General features: G+C 41.9%; 1 protein-coding gene across 1 annotated transcript in view; it reads right to left on the bottom strand.

Moving 5' to 3' along the window:
* Positions 1-27,512, bottom strand: part of LOC145401676 (UDP-glycosyltransferase UGT5-like) — a 137,909-nt gene that overhangs the window by 73,534 nt on the left and 36,863 nt on the right. The window contains exon 2 of the mRNA XM_080273864.1: positions 17,204-17,536. Coding sequence (XP_080129990.1) covers positions 17,204-17,536 — 333 coding nt within the window. The remainder of the gene's footprint in view (positions 1-17,203; positions 17,537-27,512) is intronic.

Here is a 27,512-nt window from a genome sequence, read left to right on the forward strand (position 1 = left end):
CTTCCAATTGCAAACCCTACCAGTACGTCGACGGGACTGGCAAATGCAAAATGTTGTAACGTACCCATACGTCGATGGGACGTCTTGGGTTAATGTAAAGAAATGTAAAATATTGGAAATGGGCAAAAGTACCAGGAGGCCATCACTGAATTATTTGTTGGGTAATGAATTAATCACCAAAATTACAGAAGAGAAAGATCTGGGAGTGCTGGTCGAAGAGAGTTTGTCACCTGAAAAACACATTAAGAAGATAGTTAGAGACTTATAAACTCTTGACTAACATAAGAGTAGCATTTCATTATATGGATGAGAAGATGATGAAAAAGTTGAAAGTGGCCATGATCCGCCCCAGGTTAGAATATGCAGCGGTAGTGTGGTCCCCACACAAAAAGAAAGATATAAACAAGATTGAGAGAATACAAAGAATAGCAACCAAGATGGTCCCCAGTCTGGCAGATCTGTCATACAGAGAGAGGCTGGAAAAGCTGGATTAGCCTTCCTTAGAGGAAAGGAGAAAGAGGAGAGACATGATTGCAGTATTCTGGACCATGGTGGGAGTAGATAAAATTGACCGAGAAGATCTGTTTTTATGGGATAAAAGAGCAACAAGAGGACACGGAATGAAATTGAAAAAGTCAAGCAGCTTGAAGGATATCAAGAAATATAGCTTTCCTTACAGAAGTATAGACATATGGAATAACCTGGACAAAGAGATCGTCCAGTCTAAAAACTTAAATGAGTTTAAAGCTAAATTTAACTTACTGAGAAACAGCGATGGGAACCCACGAGCATAGCACATCTCCTATATCACAATTAGGTATGTTAGGTAAATACATAAGTATTTGGAAAGACTTAGACAAAAAGGTGGTGCAGGAGAAAAACATTCATGTGTGTAAAGGTAGACTAGATAAAGGTGGATATGGAGACAGGACAACACGAGCATTGCTCAATTCCTGTATACTACAAATAGGTAAATACACACACACACACACACACACACACACACACACACACACACACCTGGCTAGAGCTATAGAACATTAGAAGGTATCGAAGCAAGGGGCACCGATAATTATATTCGTGGGTGTACCTTTAGTAGGCAATATTTCTATATCGTACAATGGATTAAATTGCAGTTCAAGAAATGGAAACAAGCATCAGAAAATGAGCCCAAGTTAGGCATATGGATTTACGGAGTGTCAAGCATACAGTTCTCAAGCAATACTATCTATCTATCTATCTATCTATCTATTGCTAGACGTCTTAATCCTGAAAGGGGTGGCCACAAACAAATCATCTCCATGTCGGCCTATCCCCCGCCATTTCATGGCTCTATTCCCAGCTCACACCCCTCTCTGTCATATACAATGCCTCTCCACTCATCCCTCCATCTCATCCTTGGCCTCCCCCTCCCTTTCTCCCCCTCCACCTCACTCACATACACTCTCTTCGTCAGTCCCTTGCTCTCCATCGTCTCCATATGTCCAAACCACCCTCAGTGTGTTTCTCCTAACGCTTCCTATCACATCCACATCCACACCACAACGCTCCTTTTTTCCTCATTTGTCAGTCTGTCTCTCCATGTGTGACTTCACAAGCTCCTCTCAAATAACTCATTTCCACTGCTTTCACTATAGACTTCCGTCCCACCAACAAGGTCCAAGCTTCACTTCCATACGTTAGAGTTGTTATCACAATACTGTCATGTAGTAGCTTTTTCACTTCAATGCTCACTTCCCTGTTTCTTATCACTGCTTTCAAGGAACCACCAACCTTTTTCCCCTGTTGCACTCTTTCAAGCACTTCACCCTCTAAACTTCCATCCTTACTCATCACACTACCCAAGTACTGTATATAAATGCACTCACATTTTCCATTTCCTCCTTATCAAGCCTCACTGTACATTCACGGACTTCACTTCTCTCGAAGACCATAGCTTTACTCTTCCCTAAATTCACCTTTAGATTCTGTTTCTCTCACACTCTCCCAGACTCATCTACCAAGCCTTTCAGCTCCCCTTCGTCTTCACTTAACAACACTGTATCATCTGCAAACAACAGGACAGGTAGTTTCCAAACACTGTCCTCTCTCACCATGGCCGCTCCAACATCCACTGCCCTACCTTGCATCTCTTTTATAACTCCATCCATATACAGATTGAACAACCATGGAGACATGACACATCCCTGTTTCAATCCAATCTTCAAATACAAAAATTCACTCAGTTCACTATCCACACACACTGCAGCCTTAGCACCCGCATACGTACTTTTCACGGCCTTCAACAACTTCCCATCTACTCCATATATTCTTTGTAATTTCCACAATCCTTGTCTATCCACTTTGTCATATGCTTTCTCCAAATCCATAAAGGCCGCATACAACTTCATTCCCTTCTCTAGAAACGTTTCCACTAAAGTCCTAAGAATGAATATCTGATCTACACAACCTTTTCCCTTCCTAAAACCTCCCTGTTCTTCTCCAACTAAATCCTTTGTTATTTCCCAAACTCTGTCAATTAGTATCCTACCATATACTTTTCCTATTAGGCTACACTAAGAAGACAAATGCCCCTATGATTACCACACACTTCTTTCTCCCCTTTTCCTTTGTACAGTGGAATAATTATACCTGACTTCCAATCCTCCGGGACTCTACCTTCCACCTGTGCCAATCTGCACATCTTCCACATCCATTCTACTACTGAATATCTCTCCCTCATTCAGCATTTCACCATACACTCCATCAATTCCTAAGGCTTTCCCCATTTTAACTTTCTTTACTGCTTCCACAACTTCCATCCTACTGATTTCTTCCTCTCTTCTCACATCCCTACTTTTCCCAGCCATTCCCCAGCCAATTATACTTGCAATACTTTCATTCTCTGTATTCAACAATTCTTTAAAGTGTTATGTCCATCTGCTCACTTTTTCTCCCTTCTCCACTAGTAATCTACCATTTTTATCTTTCACTTCCCAGCTTTGGCACCCTGTCTAAGTTTCTTTACCTCTTTTCAGAACATTTTCTTACATTCCCTCCACTTCACAATTAGTTCCAAATTCCTCATCCACTCTCTTCTTACTCTCTCTTATTGATCTTTTCACCTCTCTCTTCCTCTCTACATATAATTTTCCCTTCCATATCTCAACTTCTTCCATGTCCGTTTCTCATCCACTCACTATATGCTTTCTTTTGTGCCACAGCATCTCTCACCTCTTCAGTGCATCATGTTGTTCCCTGCACCCACTTTCGTCTTCTCTTCACCCCACACATCACCTCACATGCTGCACAAATTTCTTATGTGAATATCTTGCACACTCATTTCACACCCCCATCTGCTCCAATCTATATTTACCCAATCCCTTCTCCACTTTCCTCTTATATTCCGCCGTTTTTGTATCCTCTTTTAACTTTACTTTTCCACCTTCCTTGTATGTACTACTTCCTCCTGTCCTTCCCCTCTTCTATTTCTCCATTTTACTTGAACTTTAATTCTGACCACCACTAAGTGGTGGTCCGAAAGCCCACTCGCCAATCTCTATATACTCCTGCATCCATTACACACCTCAATTGTCATCCTTTCTTCCACACACATATAATCAATCATTGCCTTCCGTTCATTCAGTTCACCACCCACCCTTCTCATCACTCGCCACGTATATCTGTGGATCATTTTGTGCCTGAAGAGGGTATTAGCTATCACCAACCCTCTCGCAGCACAAATGTCCACTAAAGCACTGCCATTCTCATCCATCTCTACAGGCACACCTCACCAACTACTCCATCCACCTTCCCATTCCCAACTTTTCCTTTCATATCTCCAATCAGAAACACTCTCTCATTCCTTTCAAACTTTTCCATGCATGCTTCCACATTTGTCCAGAACTCTTCTCTCACTCTGCTTGCACGATCTTGCATTGGCACATACACGCACACAATCACCCACATTTGTAGGCCAACTTTCAATCTTACCCACACAATTCTCAAACCAACTGATCCATACTCTCTTATATTCTCCTTCCATCTGTTACAAAAATACACACTCCTTCTTTTGCCCTCTCATTCTCACCTACTCCCGCACATATACGCCATCCATACTTCCATTTTCTCACACTCTGACCTCTCCATTTAGTTTCAGTTAATCCACATGCATCCACCTTTGCACCCTCAAGCACCTGAACAATCTCTTTTTCTTTGACCTCATCATTTGCACCTCTTGCATTCCATGTAGCTATCCGTACCAAGTCTTTAGTTCGGTCCTTAGTCGTCATCGTTTGGTCAGTCCTGGTCCGAGACTTGTTCGTATTTTTAGTTACAGTAGTTGTTTTCCGGGGAGAGGCACTAACCCTCTGCCACCCACTTGTTGTCACGTAGGGATGACGTGTTGCTTGGTTCTAAGGTTACCAATCTGCGTTGTAAATGCTTTCCTGGTTTACAGGAAATCATTTGGCTTGCCACTCGATGTGGAGCTACCGTAAAAACAGAGTATCACTACACTAAGTGGGTGCATGATGAGCGTCCCCATCAAACAATACAATGGTAGTAAAGTAAGGACAGCAGAGGGTGATCAATTGAAGCAGATAAGACCGATGGTACAGATTAAGATCTTGTCATGTTTGGTTACTAATCCCTTTCCCTCAAGCTCTGTGACTTTCAGTCCCAGTTAAATAAATTCACCTGTCATTAACTGGATTAAAATACAAAAGGCGTTCCAGTGACAAGAAAGATAATGGTAGGACTATCAGCTGAGCTGTGAGGAGTTTGGAATCTTGATCAGGTAAGAGAAGAGGGATAAAAAAACGCTCTACATTTATGCTGAGTCAAAATTAGATCTTTTGCATGATCAGTCCCCGTCTAGTGATAAGCAGTAAAAATCTACCCCATTGAATTATTCTCCCTTCAGCTATGAACTCAAGGGATGATATTTAGAATAAAAAACATTATAAACATTATATTTATTTTCCTCAGGAAGAACAAAGCTGGGGATAACTCCACGTACTCAGTGCCTTATTTTTCAGACACAAACATGCAAAGAAATTTATCATGACTGTACGCTGTGAAGTGACCTAACAACGTTGCCAACATGTTATGTACCGAATGTCTTTTCACCCGCCCCGTCCCAACCGATTTTCCACCACTGACTCCCCCCAATCCCGACCAATTTTGGAAAAAAAAATTTTTGCTCAAACCTCCACTTTTGGTGAGAAACATCGAAAATTCATAGAGAAATCACTCACCTGAGGTTTAAAATACTCATTACAGGTAGTATGCCTTACCTTACTGGGTTTTCTATCAGGCTGGCTTCAAAGAAAACGAGTTCTATGGGAGGGTAACTATTCCACACAACTCATAAACGGTACTTATTTATTTATTTGATACGAATTTATATGTAGTACGAGAGTATATTGGTTTTCAAACAATAACATAGGGAATATAAGCATTGTTTCACTCACTAACACATCAAGATACCTGACCTTTTTTGGCGACATTACATGATCATCATTTCTGACTGTTTCTTCTTCTAATGCTACGTAAACTTTGTCATCCACATTGTCATCGATTGGGGAATCACTCTGGCCCTGAATGTCTTTATTGGCCAGGTCACTGGTAACAGGTGAATTGCCGAGACAATGGCGTGTTGGGGGGGGGGAGGTCATGCGGGGTAAGGCATTGTCCCTGCCTGCCATCTTGTAGAGGAAGGTATCCCGTGTATACGTACCAAAAATCATGCGCGAAAATTGAAAATTTTGCAAATTATGAACCTTGCAATTGCGCGAAGTACCGGTACATCGATGGGTCTAGCTGTGACAAAACGTTGCCATGTACCCATACGTCGATGGGACGCCTCGGGTTAAGACATCATTCTCCTTGGGTAAATTAGCTCTCAAGCATCCCTTCTTACCAATTTATTTATGCTTATGGCTTGTTTATAATTATACATCAGTTTTTTTTTATTATATGAATCTTAATATGAAAGTAATATTAATAAGGTAAAAGACATGAGTAATATGCAGTATGAAAAATAAATTGCTATAGAAGAAGTGGTAAACAGCCTCTCAAGCTGACGAGAATACGAACCGCACTGTTACTGATGTGATGGTCACGAAAGTTCGGCAATGCCTATCCAATAATGAAATTAACTTCTTCAGTCCCAAGACGTATTTTCTAAATTACTATTTCCATGTAACTATAAATGCCTGGAGATGCCTGATTCTGGTGGGGTTAATGAAGGCTACCTCTACTGTAAGTCTTCCATTCTAAAAATTCCCTAAAGATAACAGGAACTCTCAAATTCCGAAGAACTTTCTCTACTTTTTCATGGATTAATGGAGTACAGTGCCTCAGTCTGCAGAGTGAAAAAACAGAAAAATATATTATTGTAAGCACGAAATAACATTAAGAACAGGAACTTACTGTGATAATATGTTGGCTAAACACGATCACTGTTTGCTGTGATATCCAGCGCTGCGCTACTGTCTTCACAGCTCACGATCACCCACACTACAATGGCAACCAGCACCCGTACCAACTTACCAGCCCCCCAACCTCACCCACCCCTGACCAACACACACACACACACACACACACACACACACACACGCACACACACATTTACCTCAAGGCCACATTTAGCCTAATCATAGAAAATCTTAATACTAGAAGTATGACAGTTGCTATTATTCCTTTCCAGATAACTACACACACGCGCTAACAATTATTTATTGACAAGAAAAAGTAATTTTATGCCGAAATATTGTTTCTGTTTTAACAGTTCCTCTACCAAATTAAGGAATATCATGACGTTTTATTAACTAGCATCAACAAAATTGTTTTAATATTCTGAACGTTTCTTGTTGCTGGGTGTTGGCTCACAACCTTAACTCCTTCACTCCCAGGCCGTCATATTCGACTTTTGCTGCTAAAAGACGATGTTTTTCAATCCAGCTTAAGAGAAGACCCCAGTGGTGAAGGGATTAATGAAGCCTGTATCAAACTGTTTAGTATAAGAAATCACTAGTAAACAATAAAATCGCCTCGTGGTGGCAAGCACAAAGTAAGAAATTCGTCCCGGGATTCAAGGGGTTAAGGGATCGTGGAGGACGGCAAAGGAAAAGACTGAGAAAATTCCATTTTTATTAGTCCTAAGCTCAAAATTTTATTCAAAAGAACACTGTTATTGGAACTTGATCACTTCATTCCAGTGACACATTCTTCGTCATTATTTTCATTTCAGTTACCTACACAACACTTTATTCAGTTAATACAGGTTTTCCTGGAGAAGGATACAGTAGTGTTGATCACACCCCTTCACATCTTGAGTTCCTTTTTAAGTTTAATAGCATTCAGTATTGCTGGCTACAAATAAGTAAATTTGTCATAGAACTGAAGGGGTTAATTTGTTTTGTAAGTCTCAGTCCTTTTTTATTATCTAGGTTGTATGCAGAGGCACGGAGCGCTCAAGCACATTAGCGAAAGGTTATCAGTTGCGTTATCTATGTTATCTTTATTGCTCTGCCAGTCACCATGATGACAGAAGGTGGAACAACTGAGTGAGTGACTGTGTGAGTGAGAGTGAATGTGAAGATGCATCATGCTTGAGAATATCAGTCATGGAATGAGTCCATGAGTGATAGTGAAGGTGGAAAATGTGTTAGATTGGGTGACAGTGATAGTACTGAAGTAACCAAGTGAGTGAGACTGTTGTTGAAGGTGAGTGGGAGTGATAGTTATGAAGTGGCGCCACTCTACTCAGATGTCCAGCCATCCTTTGTGGGTTGAGAGGCACAGGCGGGGTAAAGGTCAAAAGTTTGCCGATAAAGGGTAGTTACATAAGCCCACATCCCCGCCTCCACCATCCCCGTCTGCCCCCTCCAAAGCGCTGGTTTGACAGTCGGAAGGATCCGAGGATTGAAGCTTCGCTTCCTTTATGCCTTGGCGAGTGTTTCACATGTCCAGCTTTCAGGTACAGGAGTAAAACCGAGCCGACAGTTTTTAAAGAAATTTTATCAATGATGCTGCAGCACATCTGACACGAGAGAGGTGACTTTCAATAATCCGTCAGTCTAAACATTTCCTATTTCTCCAAAGGCTTATACTTAAATTCAAATAACTCCAGCGAGTTTTACACTTTTATTTATATATATACTTATTAATTTTTGATCAGGGGAAGTTTTTTTTTGGCATGAGGGGGTTAACGAAGGCTGTATCTAAAGACTGAAGCCGGAAAATTTCCTCTAAGCTGAATAAATTCATTCTGAGCTAACAGGAATAAAATGATATGAAGAGTCGTCGGATTCCAGAATTTACGAGGAGTGATGTAGCATTCAAGTGAAGGGAAAGGTAGTATTTTGCAATAGTGTACTCAGTAAAATGAGCAACAAAACCAATGACATACCATCCAGACTTTTTAAACTGTGGTTACATCTCTTTACAAAACGATCAGCACAAAATGTATTTTTACTTGCGGCCATGCGCCCGTAGTCTTGAAACTGAGGGCACGGGTTACCCTTCCCGCACCCCACTCGAGGTGGAAGCTCACACCTTCAACGTAAGTGGTAATCTTGAAAGCGGGGGAGCGCACCCCTTCGTGTGGGTAGGCGCGGGAAAGAGTTGGTAACACTGATTAATTTCAAAATTCAAAATCGTAAAATAAAAACAATACATATGACAGTTTCTAAGATTCACACACAATATAATCTATTATTGATTGCATGTCTTACCTCTTCACTTATTAAAGACTGGCATTTGTTCTTAAATACTCTGTGTAGGAGTATGCATACAGGATTTGGAGATTCTGTGCCGCAGGAAAAATTCGGTGTCAGACATAACTTCAAAGGAGTTCATGCTGCCAGTAATAATCCTACGAATACACCTTGGCTGGTCATACCGATTTTGACCATATTTCTGCCCCAAATGCTTGCTTTTGCCATTCTTCTCACCCAGAACCCCGAAATCCCACCCCCCCAAGACACGGGGGGGGGGGGAATTTGAAAACCAATCATGAACACCGAAAATAAAAGCCAAATTCGCTCAGAGCACACGAAAATACATAAAAAAAATTATAAATTCAAACCAAAACAAAATAGTGCAGACTTGTAAAAGCTCACCGAACGCAAACCAACTGGCTGTGCACCAGTCGTCTGGTTAGTTAGTACTCGGCCATTCTTTACTGTAGGAATTATTTCACGTACTAATCAAACTAATTATAAAAGTATCATGCACCATATCTGATAAACAGCTTGGTAGAAATATTGAGAAATAAAATGGAAGTGGATACAGTATCTCATCTTTGTTTTCGTCTCGTCTTAAATTAACCATCCCCGGAGAAGTGGTGAAGTCTTTTAAAATGATAAAAATTTTAAACGCGTATTCTTTCTTTACACGATGTTTTTATCATTAAATTAAAATTCCTATCACACACACACACACACCATAGGGTCCTTTAAATTCTACATAGTTTTCTTTGCACAAGGCTGCTATAATATGACGACGGGGAATGGGAAGGGGTTTTACGAGACCCCCCGCGGATTCCAGTACTACGCTGTGGTAATCCTCTCCCGTTCACCGGGGAACGCTCTCCCTTTCGTGCTTTAAGACTACCAAAAGATGCTGATGGGGCAAGGTGAACGCCTTCCCACAGTGTAAGACTACGGCCTATAGCCAGCAGGTCAATGAGTGGCCAGCGTTCTTCTTCTTTTGCCTCTGCTTCTGCCGGATTTGTTAAAAGAAGGCTTTTAGAGAAGAGCGTCAAAGACTTTGGCCGAAGGGGACAGCTACAAAATCCTTGCACCAGCAAAAAGTGGACCAGGAACTTCAACGCTATCCAGTGACAAAGTGAGGTGGACGCGTACCAATGAACATCAAGCTCTTTGAAACAAGAGCATCGCCACAGGTACCACGACTGTGGTGAGCAGGGCTACCAACATGCTGATCAGTCCCAGGCTACTGTCCTATACTGGTTCGACAGCATATCTCTGCCATACACTCACCTAGTGTACTTGGAGAGATAAGCATGAGAAAGAAAAGTTCTTCTGGTTCCAAAAGCAATTAAGATAAATCAGGGGAGGATGTGACTTGAAAATAAGATAAATCAGGGGAGGATGTGGCTTGAAAATAAGATAAATCAGGGGAGGATGTGGCTCTATTTTGTCTATTTTCACGGGAGTAGTAAGTAATATTATGAACAAAGTTGGTCCTGGGGAGGGACGCCTTCACGTGGTGGCACCGATGTACGAGTAGTTAGATGGTGGAACAGTCTGGCAGCATGAACGTCCCTTAGTTGCTACATTGTCCCACCAAAAGATGATGGGGGACTGTGGAAAAAGTGCAGCTTTAGCCTGAAGTCCACTGGGTTTACGTTCATGAGGGAAAGGAAATAATATCAGTATCTTGCTATAGCTAACCTGTTTTCATCTGATGGACCTGAGCTACTTCCAGAGTTCAAAGTCGTGATGACGTGAAATGTAAAAAGCGATAGTAATTATAAAAGAATGGGTCTGCTTGTTTACTGATCAAATTAACCCTCCATTCTGACAACGCTTGGGCATCAGGTAAGCTGAAAATGGGTCATTGATAATAGTCATGTGGGAACAAACGCACTGTATATATGCTCAGGATTAATATCAGAATGATCTAGATTGCCTGACGTATCATCTTTTCTACTGAATGTATCTAAGGAAATGAGAAGTAGGGGCTCAGAAATAAATAAATAAGTCATTTTACTAAATAATTTAAAATAAAATACGAATAATCTAGCATAGTGTATGTTTACAAGAGTAGATGTGGGATAAGTAAATCATCATACCGTACTCTGGGAGGTAGAATTAGGATGGAAGTATAAATATATTCACATCTGTTGTACACTCATGACACAAAATGAGTGTAAGCTAACGATGTAGATTCACTGTAAATAGAAGGCCAGTATAGCATGGCACTACAGTGTAACTACATTGTAACAAAGTCTGCTCCCTCCTTGTCATTGTTCACTCAGTCATACAGTTGGCCATCTGGGAGGAATGTCGACAACTGCAAATAGTACTATAAGGGAATACAGTACTGGGACTTTGAAAAAATTGATCCTGTCTGCATTACTAACCCTCGTGTGTGTATAGGCATTATTCTAATCCTCGTTCTCACCCATCTCATAGTTAACCACATGCACTACTGTATGCAGCTGCCAACTTCGAAAGTCGCAGTTGCACTGCAAGAACTCATCTACAACCTACTCTATATCACTCCTGTCACCATAATCCTAACACTATTTTCCTGTAGTTCATGGGTTGAAAGAGGTGTTCAGAAATATAAAGAAAAATGCAAGTTAATACGATTACAAAGAGTGAAGAGCCTTAAATGAAGCATTCTGTCTCACTCCATCAGATCCATAAATGGAAGCCAGCAACAACAAAGCGGGATTACCAGAATTAGTGTCAAAGTTTATTAGAATCAACAACACACAACCAGAACTCATACTTTGACTGGAGCTTCTGATCTACTTCATCACATTCACAAACTAACATCAGCATAGCACAGTAAGACCATAAAGAACTACATACAGTTCCTGGATTTATCGAATTAGACAGATATTCATACCAGCAACATCAGCCCGTAGCACAAAAACGAATAAAACTAGACGAATTATAAACAGCGCTGCTAAGCTTTACCAGATAGCACCGACTTTATCTTGCATCATCAGAAACAACAAGAGATTGCAGGAAAACTCAACAGCAAGAGAACTGTAAACAACACTAAGCATTACCGCATGAGAAGAAACAAAACTTATATTTTCAATTCCAACTCAGCAAAATAAAACCCAGGGCCAATATATACCACCAGGATCAGATATCGTATATCTATCTATCTATAGCCCAACGCACTAATCCCGCAAAGGGCGACCGCAGACAAAGCGCCTCCAAGTCACTCTGTCACCCACTATTTGCCCTCCCCCTTGCTCACTCCGCCCTCCCTCATATACCTCTCAACTCCATCCCTCCACCTCATCCTCGGCCTTCCCCTCCCTCTCCCTCTCTCCAGTTCACCTATATACACCCTATTAGTCAGTCTTTCATTCTCCATTCTCTCCACATGTCCAATCCACCTCAGTGTATTTCTCCTAATTTTCTCACTCACATCCACATCCACCCCACAACGTTCCTTCACTTCTTCATTCGTCAACCTGTCCCTCCATGTCACTCCACATGCTCCTCTCAAGTAACTCATTTCCACTGCTCTCACTCTTGACTTGTTCCCCTCTAGCAAGGTCAATGCATCGCTTCCATACGCCAGGGTAGGGATCACAATACTGTCATGCAGTGACTTTTTAACTTCCATACTCACCTTCTTATTGCTCATCACTGCTTTCAGTGAACCAGCAACCTTCCTTTCCTGCCATACCCTTTCAAGCACTTCATCCCCCAAAGTTCCATCCTTACTCATCACACTACCCAAGTGCTTGAATGCACTCACATTCTCCATATCTTCACCATCCAACCACACTGTGCATTCTGTGACTTCATTCTTCTCAAACACCATAACTTTACTCTTGTTTACATTAACTTTCAGATTCCTTTTCCTACACACTGTACCAAATTCATTCACCAAACCTTGTAACTCCCATTCATCTTCACTCAACAACACTGTATCATCAGCAAACAGCAACACTGGAATCTTCCACATCTCATCCTCATTCATTAGAGCCACCCCCACATCCACTGCCCTACCTTGCACCCCTTTTAGAACCCCATCCATGTATATATTAAACTGTCATGAAGACATCACACATCCCTGTTTCAGTCCCACATTTAGATCAAAGAACTCACTCAGCTCACCATCCATTCGCACCATTGCCATAGCTCCTTCGTACAGACTCTTCACAGCACTCAACAATTTCCCCTCTACTCCATATATTCGTAATATCTTCCACATACCTTGCCTATCTATTCTGTAATAACCTTTCTCCAAGTCCATGAAGGCAGCATGCACTTTCTTTTCCTTCTCTAGATACCTCTCCACTAAACATCTTAGAACAAATATCTGATCTACACATCCTTTTTCCTTCATAAATCCCCTTTACTCTTCTCCAACTAGCTCAAACTAGCTCCTCAGTTATATGCCTAACCTTATCAATCAGATATCGTATTTCACTCAAATGCTGTTGCTACATCCAGAAGATTTCATCAATTTAGGAAATCCCTTTCTAACTGAAGGAATTGATCAGGGCAGTATCAAACCCCAGCAGTTATAACTTGTGTCATGTGGCTTACCCCAGGTGACTTACTCACATGAAGTGGGTTTTTAACACATCATAAAGTTTCATGAAGTTTCTTGTAGGAGGTTCACAGTTTTAATGGAATATTAGACTATCTATCATCTCTCATCCCAAATCCCTAGGTTGAGTCCAAAAAGAAAGTAACAGTAGCTACTGTGAATGGTAGAAAGACTCAAGCCTGTCTATAAAAAAAAAAAAAAAAAAAAAAAAAAAAAAAACTTTTTTTATTATAAAATCCAATGATAGACCGACAGTGGCTAAAGAAAGAGAGTGAGAAATGCAGAATTAACTGGAGGTGCACTCAGTGGAGCACATCTCTCCAACAAGGAGAATATAATTTCCAAACCACTTTTCATAATGGTTAGGGTTCTTCATCATTGGTTAGGGTTTTGCAAAAAGATTTTCCAGATCCAGAATCTGTAATATGATCCAGATCAATCCCAAAAGGTACACGATTGTTCCCTGGGACATGGACTATCTACCCACCAAATTTGATTCTAATATCTCTTTTAGTTTTTGAGTAATCCTGCTGACAAAAAAACAAACAAACAAACAGGGGTGAAAACATACTCTCCTTGTTGATTATCAAAAGTGGCACATGAAGCTTGTTATGCCTTGTTCAACAAACTAGCAATTCATTAACTCATCGCTTCCGGGTGTCATTTATACATGTCGACCCAGGGCCACCTGGGTGACATATATGCATGATCTAATAATTCGTGCCATTGTTTGAAGAGATGCAGGGGAAGACAGGAGGAAACAGCTCCTGTGAGAAGAGTGGAGAAGTTGCAAGATAGTGAGAAAATGGCAGAGTATAAGAGCATAGTGGAAGAAAGATTGGGAAGGTATGAGTTAGAGCAGATGGAAGGGGTGGAAGATGTATGAAACATATTCATGGAAGAGATAGGTGCAGCATGTCAGGTGGTTTGTGGAGTGAGGAGATGCAGGGGTGTGCAAGGGACAGCATGGTGGAATGATGAGGTGCAAGGAGCTGTGGAACAAAAGAAGAAGGCATATAGTGAATGGCTAGTGAGTAGAGGTAGGGGAGAGGATGAGAGAGAGAAGAGAGAGGTATATGTGAGCAGGAGAAGGGAGGTGAAGAGATTGGTGAAGGAGAGTAAGAAGAATGTGGATGAAGAGTTTAGGAGGAATCTGAGTGTGAAATGGAGGGAGAGTAAGAAATTGTTTTGGAAGGAGGTAGAGAAAGTAAGGCAGTGTGAAAGGGGAAATAGTAGGGAAATGAAAGATGGGAATAATAGATTGTTGGTGGAGAAGACAGAGAAATTGAGGAGATGGAAGGAGCACTTTGAGGATTTGTTGAATGTAGAGAGTGAGAGCAGTGTGAGTATAAGTGACTGGGAATGGCTGGGAGAAGAAGAGATGAAAGGAGGGAGGAAGAGATCATTAGGGTGGAAGTACTGGAAGCAATGAAGAAGATGAAGATGGGAAAGTCCCCAGGAACTGATAGTGTGTGGTGAAATGGTGAAGGATGGGGGTGAGATTGTTGTGGAGTGGATATGGAAGTTGTATAGATTGGCCTGGGAAGAGGGAAGGGTTCCAGAGGACTGGAAATCAGATATAATTGTTCCTTTATACAAAGGAAAAGGGGAGAGATAAGTATGAGGAAACCACTGGGGTATTTGCCTTCCTAGTGTGACTGGAAAAATATATGGTAGAATACTCATTGACAGAAGAAGAACAAGGGAGATTTAGGAAGGGAAAAGGGTGTGTAGATCAGATATTTGTTCTACGATGTTTAGTGGAGAAGTATCTAGAGAAGGGAAAGAAAATGCATGCTGCCTTCATGGACTTGAAGAAAGCTTATGACAGAATAGACAGGCAAGGTATGTGGTTGGTATTAAGAATATATGGAGTGCAGGGGAAGTTAGTGAGTGCTGTGAAGAGTATGTACGAAGGAGCAAGGGCTATGGTGCAAGTGGATGGTGAGCTGAGTGAGTTCTTTGATCAAAATGTGGGACTGAAACAGGGATATGTGATGCCTCCAGGGCTGTTTAATATATACATGGATGAGATTGTAGAGGAGGTGCAAGGTAGGGCAGTGAATGTGGGGGTGGCTGTAATGAATGAGGGTGAGATATGGAAGATTCCGGTGTTGCTGTTTGCTGATGATACGTATTGTTGAGTGAAGATGAATTGGAGTTGCAAGGTTTGGTCAAAGAATCTGGTACAGTGTGTAGGAAGAGGAATCTGAAAGTTAATGTAAACAAGAGTAAAGTTATGGTGTTTGAGAAGAATGAAGTCACAGAATGCACAGTGAGGTTGGATGGTGAGGATATGGAGAATGTGAGTGCATTCAAGTACTTGTGAGAGTGTGATGAGTAAGGATGGAACTTTTGGGGATGAAGTGCTTGAAACGGTACAGCAGGGAAGGAAGGTTGCTAGTTCACTGAAAGCAGTGATGAGAAATAGGGAGGTGCGTATGGAAGTTAAGAAGTCACTGCATGATAGTACTGTGATCCCAGACCCTGACATATGGACGCAGGGCATGGACCTTGCTAGAAGGGAACAAGTCAAGAGTGAGAGCAGTGGAAAAGAGTTACTTGAGAGGAACATGTGGAGTGACATGGAGGGACAGGTTGACGAAGAAGTGAAGGACCATTGTGGGATGGATGTGGATGTGGTTGAGAAAATTAGGAGAAATACACTGAGGTGGTTTGGACATGTGGAGAGAATGGAGAATGAAAGACTGACTAACAGGGTGTATGTAGGTGAACTGAAGGGAGGGAGGGGGAGGGGAAGAGCGAGGATGAGGTGGAGGGATGGAGTTGAGAGGTATATGAGGGAGGGAGGGGAGTAAGCTGGGGGTAGGGCAGTCGAATGGTGGGTGACAGAGGGACTTGAAGGCGTTTTGTCTGCGGCCACCCTTTGCAGGATTAGGGCGTCGGGCTATAGATAGATAGAAAAATAGTTTGAACATTCAGCTGGTTATTTCCACCACATGCAGCCACCAGCAACCCTCTATCACGCATCACGCCGGTTGCCTGCGTACCTTCATCACAGATAGACCTATGCAAAAAATTTTCCCTGTGTCTGACCCTCGACTGAGTGCTCACAGCCGTCAAGTTCAACACCAGTGAAGTCTAAAGGCCCCAAAAGGAAAGGCCTTAGTGATAGTGTGACAGGGAGACAACTGAACTTGTCATTTTTGCCAATTGTGAGTGGGAAAAGTGACTCTTCTTCTGAGGAAAGTGACCTCACCATACTGACTGTGGGTACACATCAGATGAGGAGGGTGACTGTGAGTTCATTGTGCAGCGATCTTTTCCCTCTGTTCGTTCATCTTCCATCTCTGATGATGGAAATGAGTCAGATAATATTGATGATCCTGGAAAGAGGGATATTTGCACAATGGTGAAGATGAAAGAGGTAGGGAGTGGAGAAAGGAAGGAGGTGGAGAAGGGAGAGAGGAGCAAATGCCACAGGCTAAGGCCCCATTCACACGAGGCGTTTTCAGACGCGCATATCCTAATTCGCATTGGCAAAGACAAAGATAGAGTATTGGACTGTACACATGCTACCGCGCATTTTTCTCAACCGCTGGTCCAAATGCGTGATCTGACATTTCCCTTCCTACTGCGCATTTGTTCAGCGGTTCGAGGTTTTCATATGGTTGACTATTTCTGTCAGGGAAACACGGCGTCTAGCATCTACCACCGCGTTTCCCTGGCGGTATAGATGCTGGATTTAAAAACACCTTGAGTGAACAGGGCCTAAGCCTTGCACCAGCGCGTGATTCCAGGCCTACCATGGTAATTTCCACTCAACCTACCATTACACTAGCCTCTCCCACTCGACCTGTTACTCGTTGTGCATCCTCACCTGCTTCACCACGTGCCTAGTCATGCCGGCCTGCCTCACCATGTGTCTCACCATGCTGGCCTGCCTCACCATGTGCCTCACCACACCGGCCTACCTCACCATGTCGGCCTGCCTTGCTACCTGCCTTGCAACACGACCCTGCCTCATCCTCACAGCCAAGTACATCAGGGTAGGCAGGTGCAGGTGCACAGCCACCATCACTTTATGGCCGGCAGGCACGTGCCCGTCGTCGGATTTCACCATCCCCATACCACCAGGATCACTGTCACCAGCATTATCACCATCACCACCAACATAACCTGCCTCATCAAGTGAATATTCACCGGGCTCACCACCACGGCGCCCTGCTAGGCGCCAGAGCAGGGCACGGGGCAGGCCACGTGCACAACAGGCAAGGCAGGGAACAAGGGTAAGTATGTTAGGAACATTTACCTGGGAGAAAGGGATGGGGTTTCAACCTGATGCACCTGTGTTTGATTAAACAATTGCAGGTGTGAAGCCAGAATTCCCATGTAATGCATCATCCAGTCCAGCTGATTTTTTCATAGTTTTTTTTTTACAACAGTGATGCATTTCATTGTCAAGGAAATCAGTGCATTCAGGGATTACTGCTGTATTTGGGGTGAATCCTCGCACATTTGTGAAAGTGCGAAAATGAAGGAGTGGACAGTGATGAATGTTAGTGAGATATATGTTTGGCTTGCACTGACTGTGTTGATGCCTCACATAAAAAAACAAAATATTCATGATTACTGGTTAGTGGATAATATTGCTTCAACACCAATTTTCGGTAAGTATATGCCAATGGACAGACACCTCGACATCCTCAGGTACCTGCATTTTTCATCCAGCATGGGCCCACATCCGAATGATAGATTATGGAAAATTAGTTAGATTCTGGAAATGATGAAGGAAAAAATTATATTTCAGGCCAATCCAGAAGGTTGTTATCAACGAGTTGGTTGTTCTGTTCAGGAGGCATCTTGCTTTCACACAGTACATTCCATCAAAGAGACATCGTTTTGGATTTTTTTGTTTTGATTGCAAGACTGGTTTTGTGATAGATTATAGTGTGTATACAGCAAATGTTGTGGAGTTATTGAAGGACAACCCCCATGGCTTCTCTGGCTCAATCGTAAAGAAGCTCATGGGTGGCAACCATATCCTGTTTACAGATAATTATTACATGGCACCAAGTCCTGCAAAGTACCTGCAAGAACACAAAATTGGATTGTGTGGCACTGCCCATCCAAAAAGCAAACATTGGCCATCCTTTCTCAAGGGCTTCATGAAGGGGGAGTGCAGGACCGTGAAATCAGGTAAACTCCTTGCTATTCACTGGCATGATAAGTGAAAGATAAATGTCCTCTCCAAGGGCCGTGAAGGTAGGTTGGTAGACACAGGCAAGGTCGATAAAAGAATGAGGCAGCCAGTCTTCAAGCTCAATCCCATTTATCGACTATAACGTCAATATGTTACTCGTCGATAAATCTTATATGCATATCGGCACCATCGACTGTCTGAGGCGGTGCTGTAAGTAATACAAGAAGGCATTCTTACATGTATGACATCTGTGTACTACATGCCTTCATTCTTTACAAAGATGTAACACAGACAAGCACATCCCTCACACAGTTTGAGAAGGATGTAATTTACTGCCTCCTGGAGAGATATGGCCAAGTAGTGCCTCCTGTGAAACGGAGGCACAATATTCAGAAACTGCCTGACATGGTGCAGTGCAGGGACTACCTCAGTAGGCATTTCATGGAAGTGCCGCCTCCTACACCTGAAGGCAAAGAAATCTTCCGGTGTTGCTATGTTGTGAAAATTCATTGTGCCAACCACAGCAGCTCTATATGATGAGGTGGTGGTGTGCTCAATGTCAGCTGGCACTATGCACTACCTGTTTCTTTGAGTTTCACTCAAAACCGAGTGGTAGAAGTCTGAGTCATATGCATAAGTTAGTTAAGCCCATCGTGTCCGGCATATATTACCACCAACCCTTCTCTCAGCCATGCATTCCTGAGAATATAGACTATTTTTAAACCCTCATATCTCACCTAATACTTAACCAAAAATAAAAAACTAGCTGTCATAATACTCATCAATCATTTGACTTCAAGTTGATTGCCTCAGATGATCAGTGAAGTGTGTGTAGGGAGAGTGAGTGAGTGAGTGGGGAAAGGGGGAGATATTTGTTGTTGTTTTTTTGCCCAAGTTCGTATGCATGGCAGAGGTAGGCTACGGTGGCACGACTAAGGCTTAGACTAGCCCTTCACAATAATAGCATTTCCAGAAGACCACAATCCACTGCACACACTATTTCCATATATATTTTCCAAAATTGTGGCAGGATTGTTGCTGCGAGTCCAGTAACCATAGCAATGACCTTGAGGCAGGCTGGCTCAGGTACCTGCTCGCCTCACCACCGTTCTACACGACTGCCTTATACACATACACACACACACACATGGAGATATCGTGAACAAAATAGCTGTTCATGTACCGTCCATAAATGAAAATATTTTCCACTATAACAGAATTTTTTCCTGTGATTTGTACTTTTTCATCATAATAAATATACATACACAAAATTTTTCTATAAAAAATCAGGCACTGATTTCATGAAACCAACATTCTGCTTCCATTTTTTACATAAATAGACACAGTGGTAGTGTGAAACTTGCCTCACTGCATTTTCTCCTCCCTCCCTCCTCCCTTTCTCCACTCAACTATATTTTCCATTCTAACAGAATTTGTTTTCCTGTGATTTGTGCTTTTCCATCATAACTAAATTATACACCCAAAACTTTTAGTAGAAAATAAGGCACTGATTTCATCATGAAACAAACTTTCTTCTATTATTCACATAAATAGACACAGCGGTTGTGTAAGAAACTGCACTGCATTTCCTCATCCCTCCCTTCCTCCACTTCCTCCTTTACTCCACTCCACTATATTTTCCACTAAAACAGAATTTTTTCCCTGTGTTTCGTAATTTTTCATCACAGCAAACATACACACACAAAAACTTTCAATAAAATATTAGGTACTGATTTCATCATGAAACAAACTTTCTGCTTCCATTATTCACGTAAATAAACACGGTGGTGGTGCGAGACTCCGCACCACACTCCCTCCTTCCTCCCTCCTTCATCTCCTCCCTTCTCCACTCCCTACCTCCTCTTCCATCTCCTCATCCGTACCAATATCCCCATCTCCAGGATCGTCACTACGTTTTGAACCATTTCAATCATCAGAGATAGCAGATGAACATACAGGGGAAAATGATGGGCTCACAGTGGAGGACTCACATGATCCACCCTCTTCATGCAATATATAAATATCGACACTCAACATGGCGGTCATTTTCCTCAGAGGAAAAGTCACTTTCTCCACTCACAATTGGCAATAATTCACCTCGAATTCTCTGCCTATCATACTGTCACTAATGGCCTTTTCTCTTCTGGCCTTTGGACTTCTTCTGTGTTGAAGTCAGTGGCTACAGGCACTCAGCTGAAGATCCGGACATAGGAAAAGCTTTTTGCGTAGGTCTATCCATTATAGAGATATGCAGGTAACTGAAGCATGACTCAGATCCATGCAGGAGTGTTGCCAGTGGCTGTATGTGGTGAAAATAACCCACAGAATATTCAGACGATGCTGTGAAACACTAGATCATATATACGTGCCACATGGACGTCCCTGGGTTGTCAAGTACACATGTTACCCAGATGCAATGGGTTAGTACACATGCTGGTTTTGGGGTAATTAGAAAAAAATGGTTTTACTGCTCTGTGTATATTTATGTGAATACTAGAAAAAGAAAGTTTGTTTCATGATGAAGTCAGGGTCTTTTTTTTATTGAAAGTTTTTGTTTGTGTACACATTTTTTATGATAATAAAGTACAAATCGCATGAAAGAAAATCTGTCATAGTGGTAAATATTTTCAATTATGGACAGTACGTGAATAACTATTTTGTTCACAATATTTTTTTTTTAGGTTTTATGTAGTAGTAGTAATTGTAGAAGTAGTGATAGTAGTTATAGTAGTGGTGGTAGTAGTTTTAATGGTAGTGGTAGTAGTTGTGGTAGTGGTAGCAATAGTAGTAGTTGTAGTAGTGGAAGTTGTAGTAGTAGTAGTTGTTAGTATTGGTAGTTGTAGCAGAAGTAGTAATAATAGTAGTATATGTAGTAGTTCTTGTAATACTCAGAGTTCTAGTGGCACAGTGGTGGTAGAATCAAGTGACAGTGCTAGCCAAACATACATCTGTGTGTGTGTGTGTGTGTGTGTGTGTGTGTGTGTGTCTGTCTGTCTGTCTGTCTGTCTGTCTGTCTGTAAGGCGATGGTGGTGGGACGGTGGTGAGGTGAGCAGGCAGCATGCCTCATGGTCATTGCTATGGTTACCGGACTCCCGGCAGCAATCACGCCCCACTTTTGGAAAATATACATGTAAATAGTGTTTGTGGTTGACTGCAGTCTTCTGGATGTGCTATTATTGTACAGGACTAGTCTAATCCATGGTTGTGTCATCGCACCTCTGCCGTGCATACAGACACGGGCAAAAAAGCAAAAATCACCCTGTTTCCCCATTCACTCACTCTCCCTACACACACTTCATGGACCATCTGGGGCAATCAGCTTGAAGTCAAAGGATTCGTGAGTATTTTTACACTTGTTTTTTTATTTTTGATATCGTACTAGCTGAGATGAAGGTAATAAAATAGACGATTTTCTCAGGAATGCCCAGCTGAAGGAAAGGTTGGAGGGAATATATGCCAGATGCAATGGGTTAAGGCTTTGACAAGAGCTTCCCATTTGTAATAGCCGTCGTTTCCCGTTAACTGGGAAATTTCTGACCATAGTAGTTCTCTAATTATGGTGAAGTAAACAAAAATTTTGCTTGAGTAGATGTATATTGCCATTTTCAAAACAATGATGTACATTTGAAGTATTTTGCAATGATCCGATACATTACCATTATGCAGGGAATCGAACCCGGGACTTTCAGGTGAGAACCAGGCAGCAATCCACTACACTATGACAAGGTAAAAGTTATCACACATTGTCACAATCTTGTAACCAATATTCCTCCACCCCCACTGTGGGCATGAACAGGCTGAGATAACCCCCTGGTACACTAGCAAGTAGATGTTTTTAATCTATCCCAAGCACTCTTCATTCTGACTTACCGTAAGTGCTTGGGATAGATTAAGAGCATCTGAATGCTCGCGTGCCAGAGGGTTACCTCAGCCTCTTCTTGCCCGCAGTGGGGGCAGAGAGACATTGGTTAAAGATTTTGACAATGAATGAACTCTTACCCTGTTGTAGCATTGTGAATTGCTGCCTGGCTCTCACCTGGAAGTCCCCGGTTCGATACCCGACATAATGGTAATATACTGGGTGATTTTTGCTGTGTAAAGTACAAGTTTCTCTCTTTATTTTGCAATGGTTGCTAAATTGGCCACACTGCTGCACCACAGAGCCTACTTGTAACCCTACTGTCACAGTCTGAGAGTAAATGCATGATGAATTTGTTTAGTTTTAGTTTATTCGTGCTATTTCCAGATAATTTTAGTCAACATAGGATGGATATTTTGTATAGTATAGAGAGGAAAAATGAAGGCTATATCCAATTGCCTTGGCCACAAACTCACGAAAGTTGCCAATGCTCACTTGATAACTCAGTTGTAGTTGGTCACCTTCTCCTGGCTCACACAGTTGCATACTTTCTAGAATCCCTTCCATGGCAATCATTTGTGAACTGGACATTAATATTGCAATAATGTAACCATTACTTATCATACCAGTTTTCTAGACATGATTTACTTAGGCAAATACTGCAGAAAAGTTACTAAAATACATTAAACAAGTGATGAGATAGCATTCATCAGATAACATGCAGTACAAGTCCCACTGCATATTTATTTTGAAATGCCTATCACATAGATTTCAAACAGATTAATGTTGCATCTGGGAAATGCTGAAGTGAATGTAATACATGTTACTTATCTAAAAAGCATAATTTTCAAAACTGAAAACATGGGAAGACGAAACAGCCGACCGAAATCAAGGATGCTGAATGTGCCTAACTTGTGGTGTGTGAGGTCAGTGCAAACGATCATAAATTGATCTGTACCTGTATTTTTTGTTCAACCGGCTTTATATTGCTTTTGTATATAGATCGATGAATATAAATTTTTCACATATTAAAACAATAAGGAAAGAGTTGGAATCAGAGTGACTAATTGGGTGGTAGGTTGAGGTGCCCATCATCCACACACTTAGCGTAGCAGTACTCTGTTTTAAGGTAGCTCTACATGGAGTGGCAAGTCAAATGATTTCCTGTCAACCAGGAAATCTTTTACAACGTTGGGTAGTAACCTTATAACCAACTGACACGTGTTCCCTACGTGAAAACAAGTGGGTTGGCGGAGGGTTAGTGCCCCTCCCTGGAAAACAACTAACTAAAAATACGAACAAGAAACCTCAGACCAGGATTGACCAACAGGTGACGACCAAGGACCGAACAAAGGACATGGTACAGATTACGACATGGAATGTAAGGGGTGCAAATGATGAGGTGAGAGAGAGAGAGAGAGAGAGAGAGAGAGAGAGAGAGAGAGAGAGAGATTGTCCAGGTGTTTGAGAGTGCAAAAATGAATGTATGTGGATTAACTGAAACTAAATGGTGAGGTGAGAGTGTGAGGGAATGGGAGTATGGATGGGGTATATGCACAGGAGTGGGTGAGAATGAGAGGACAAAAGAAGGAGTGTGTATTGTTGTGTAAAGAGATGGAAGGAGAATATATGAGTTTATGGATCAGTTGGCTCAAGGATTGTGTGGGTAAGATTGAAAGTTGGACTACAAATGTGGGGCATTGTGTGTCTGTGTATGCACCAACTCAAGATCGTACAAGCAGTGTGAACTAAGAGGTCTGGACAAATGTGGAAGCATGCATGGAAAAGTCTGAAAGCAATGAGAAAGTGTTTTTGATTGGAGCTATGAATGGAAGAGTAGGGAATCTGAAGGTGGATGTACTTGTTGGTGAGTGGGGTGTGCCTGCAGAGATGGATGAAAATGGCAGTGTTCTAGTGGACATTTATGCCGGGAGGGGGTTGGTGATAGCCAATACCCTCTTCAGGCATAACATGATCCACAGGTATAAGTGGCGAGTGATGAGAAGGGTGGGTGGTGAACTGAATGAACGGAAGACAATGATTGATTATGTGTGTGTGTGGATGGGAGGGTATGAAATAGATGAAGAGCATATAGAGGTTAGGGAAGTGGACTTTCTAACTACCTCACGGTGGTGGTGAGAAGCAAGAGTCAAATGAAGTGGAGGAAAAGAAGGGAAGGACAGAAGGAAGTAGTTCATACAAGGAGGGTGGAAAGGTTACAAGCTAATGGAAAAAAGGCAGAATATAGGAAAGAAGTGGAAGAGTGACTGAGTAAATATGGATTAGAGCAAACAGGGGAAATGGAAGGTGTGTGTAAGATATTCACAGAAGAAATCTGAGCACCATGTGAGATGGTGTGTAGGGTGAAGAAGGCGAAAGGGGGTGCAAGGAACAGTATGGTGGAATGAAGAGGTGAGACAGGCTGTGGCACAAATGAAGAAAGCATATAGTGAGTCGTTGAGAAACAGGGGCGTGGAAGAACTTGAGAAACAGAAAAGAGAGTTAGAGGCAAAGGGAATGAGAGAGGTGAAAAGATTACTAAGAGAGAGTAAGAAGAGAGTGGATGAGGAATTTGGAAGGAATTTGAGTATAAAGTGGAGGGAATGTAAGAAAATATTTTGCAAAGAGGTAAAGAGAGTTAGACAGAGTATCAAAGAAGTTAGTCCGGGAGGAAAAGTTGAGAAGGGAGAAAAAGTGAGCAGATAAAGAGAACATTTTAAGGAACTGTTGAACTTACAGAATTAATATAATACCAGTATACGTGGCTGTGAAATGGCTGGGAGAACAAGGGTTGTGAGAAGAGAGAAAGAAATCAGTAGGATGGAAGTTGTGGAGGCAATGAAGAAAGACAAAATGGGGCAAGCCCCAGGAAATGATGAAGTGTGTGGTGAAATGCTGAAGCATGGGGGAGAGACAGTACTAGAATAGATGTGGAAGATGTGCAGATCGACCTGAGAAGAAGGTAGGGTCACGGAGGACTGGAAGTCAGGTAAAATTATTCCCCTGTACAAAGAAAAAAGGGAAAAAGAAGTGTGTCGTAATCATAGGGGCTTTTGTCTTCTTAGTGTAGCCTAATAGGAAAAGTATATGGTAGGATACTTATTGATAGAGTTAAGGAAATAACAGAGGAATTAGTTGGAGAAGAACAGGGAGGTTTTAAGTAGGGAAGAGGTTGTGTAGATCAGATATTCATTCTTAGATCTTTAGTGGTAAAGTTTCTAGAGAAGGGAAAGAAGTTGTATGCGGCCTTCATAGATTTGGAGACACATATGACAAGGTGGGTAGATAAGGATTGTGAAAAGTATTAAGAATATATGGAGTAAATGGGAAGTTTTGGAATGCAGTGAAGAGTATGTATAAGAGTGCTAAAGCTGCAGTTTGTGTGGATAGTGAACTGCATGAATTTTTCTATTTGAACCTTGAAATGAAACAGAGATGTGTCATGTCTCCATGGTTGTTCAGTCTGTATATGGATGGGGTTATAAATAAGATACAAGGTAGGGCAGTGGACGTTGGAGCGGCCCTAAAGAAAGAGGGCAGTGTTTGAAAACTCACTGTAATGTTGTTTGCAGATGATACTGAGTTCTTAAGGGAAGACGAAGGGGAGCTGCAAGGCTTGATGGATGAGTTTGGGAGAGTGTGTAAGATAAGGAATCTAAAGGTGAATGTAGAGAGGAGTAAAATTATGGTCTTCGAGAGGAAACTGAATGTACAGTTAGGCTGGATGAGGAGGAAATGTAAAATGTGAGTGCATTTAAGTACTTAGGTAGTGTGATGGGTAGAGATGGAAGTTTAGAGGATGAATTGCTTGAGAGGGTACAACAAGGAAGAGAGGTTGGTGGTTCTTTGAAGGCACTGATAAGAAACAGGGAAGTGAGCATGGAAGTGAAAAAGTTACTGCATAACAGTATTGTGGTACCAACTCTAACGTATGGAAGTGAAGCATGGACCTTGTTGGAGGGACACAAGTCAAAAGTGAGAGCAGTGGAAATGAGTTATTTGAGAGGAACATGTGGAGTCACATGGAGAGACAGACTGACAAATGAGGAAGTGAAGGAGCATTGTGGTATGGATGTGGATGTGATAGAAAGCGTTAGGAGAAACACATTGAGGCGGTTTGGCCATGTGGAGAGGATGGAGTGCGAGAGACTGACGAGATGAGTGTATGTGAGTGATGTAGATGGAGGGAGAGGGAGAGGGAGGCCGAGGATGAGATTGAGGGATGGAGTGGAGAGGTATATGAGAGAGGGTGTTTTGAGCTGAAAGCAGTGCAGTGAAATGGCTGGGGACAGGGTGACATGGAGGCAATGTGTTTGTGACCACCCCTTACGGGATTGAGGCATCCAGGAACAGACAGACAGATAGCTAAGAAAAATATTCGTCCTGGAAATCTGACGGTATAATAATGTTTCCACGCCATCTAAGTAGCAGACGACACTCTGAAAGTCCCTCAATCGAGGGACGAACTCGACAGTGCATACCGTCTTCACGTGAGGTCTACTAACATCTTCTAGTCAAATTGCTTTATATTAGTTTCACATACTCTAGGTAATGGATATGAAGTTTTTATTTCATTCTAATACTGAGAGCATGAGCATCATTGGACTTAGCTAAGAATAATGTTGGTCCCGGAAATGAGATGGTATGCTAACGTACTTCGGTGATTTCCTTTTACTTATCACAATGGAGTGTCTTTTCCTTCACAATGGAGTGTCTTTTCCTTCCTGTAGCGAATAATTATGTTAATAATATTTGACTTGTCGTTACAGTGATACTTGAAGCACATAAGAGAAGGCAGTTCAGCTGACCGACTTTTAATGTATTCAGCCAAGTTTTCAGGTGAGAATTGACTTTTGGGAGTTTGTGGCCAAGGCATTTCATCCATTTGAAAACTCACCCTAAAGGCAAATGTTACTGTCCATTGCACTCCAGAACGAAACACAAAATACGACACCGAACTGTATAGGCAAACTGCTTCAACCAATGGACGCATTTTGTAAATTAATGATGTTGCTGTCATTTTTTTTTTCAGCATGGAACACCATTTCAATAGACAAAGAGGGTGAAAGAGGCTGTCTTGCATTTGTTCCTTGCTGCTTTATACACAGAAAATGCCAGGTAAGTCATTCCAGTATTATTTTCAAGTTGCCAATATGCAGCTCAGTAACATAACCACCATAAATGTATAGTACATTACCTAATAATGCTAATGAACCCACATATCT

Source organism: Coenobita brevimanus, chromosome 56 (assembly GCF_032717465.1).
Source record: "Coenobita brevimanus isolate Jiangsu-jjx chromosome 56, ASM3271746v2, whole genome shotgun sequence".
Classification (NCBI taxonomy): Eukaryota; Metazoa; Arthropoda; class Malacostraca; order Decapoda; family Coenobitidae; genus Coenobita; species Coenobita brevimanus.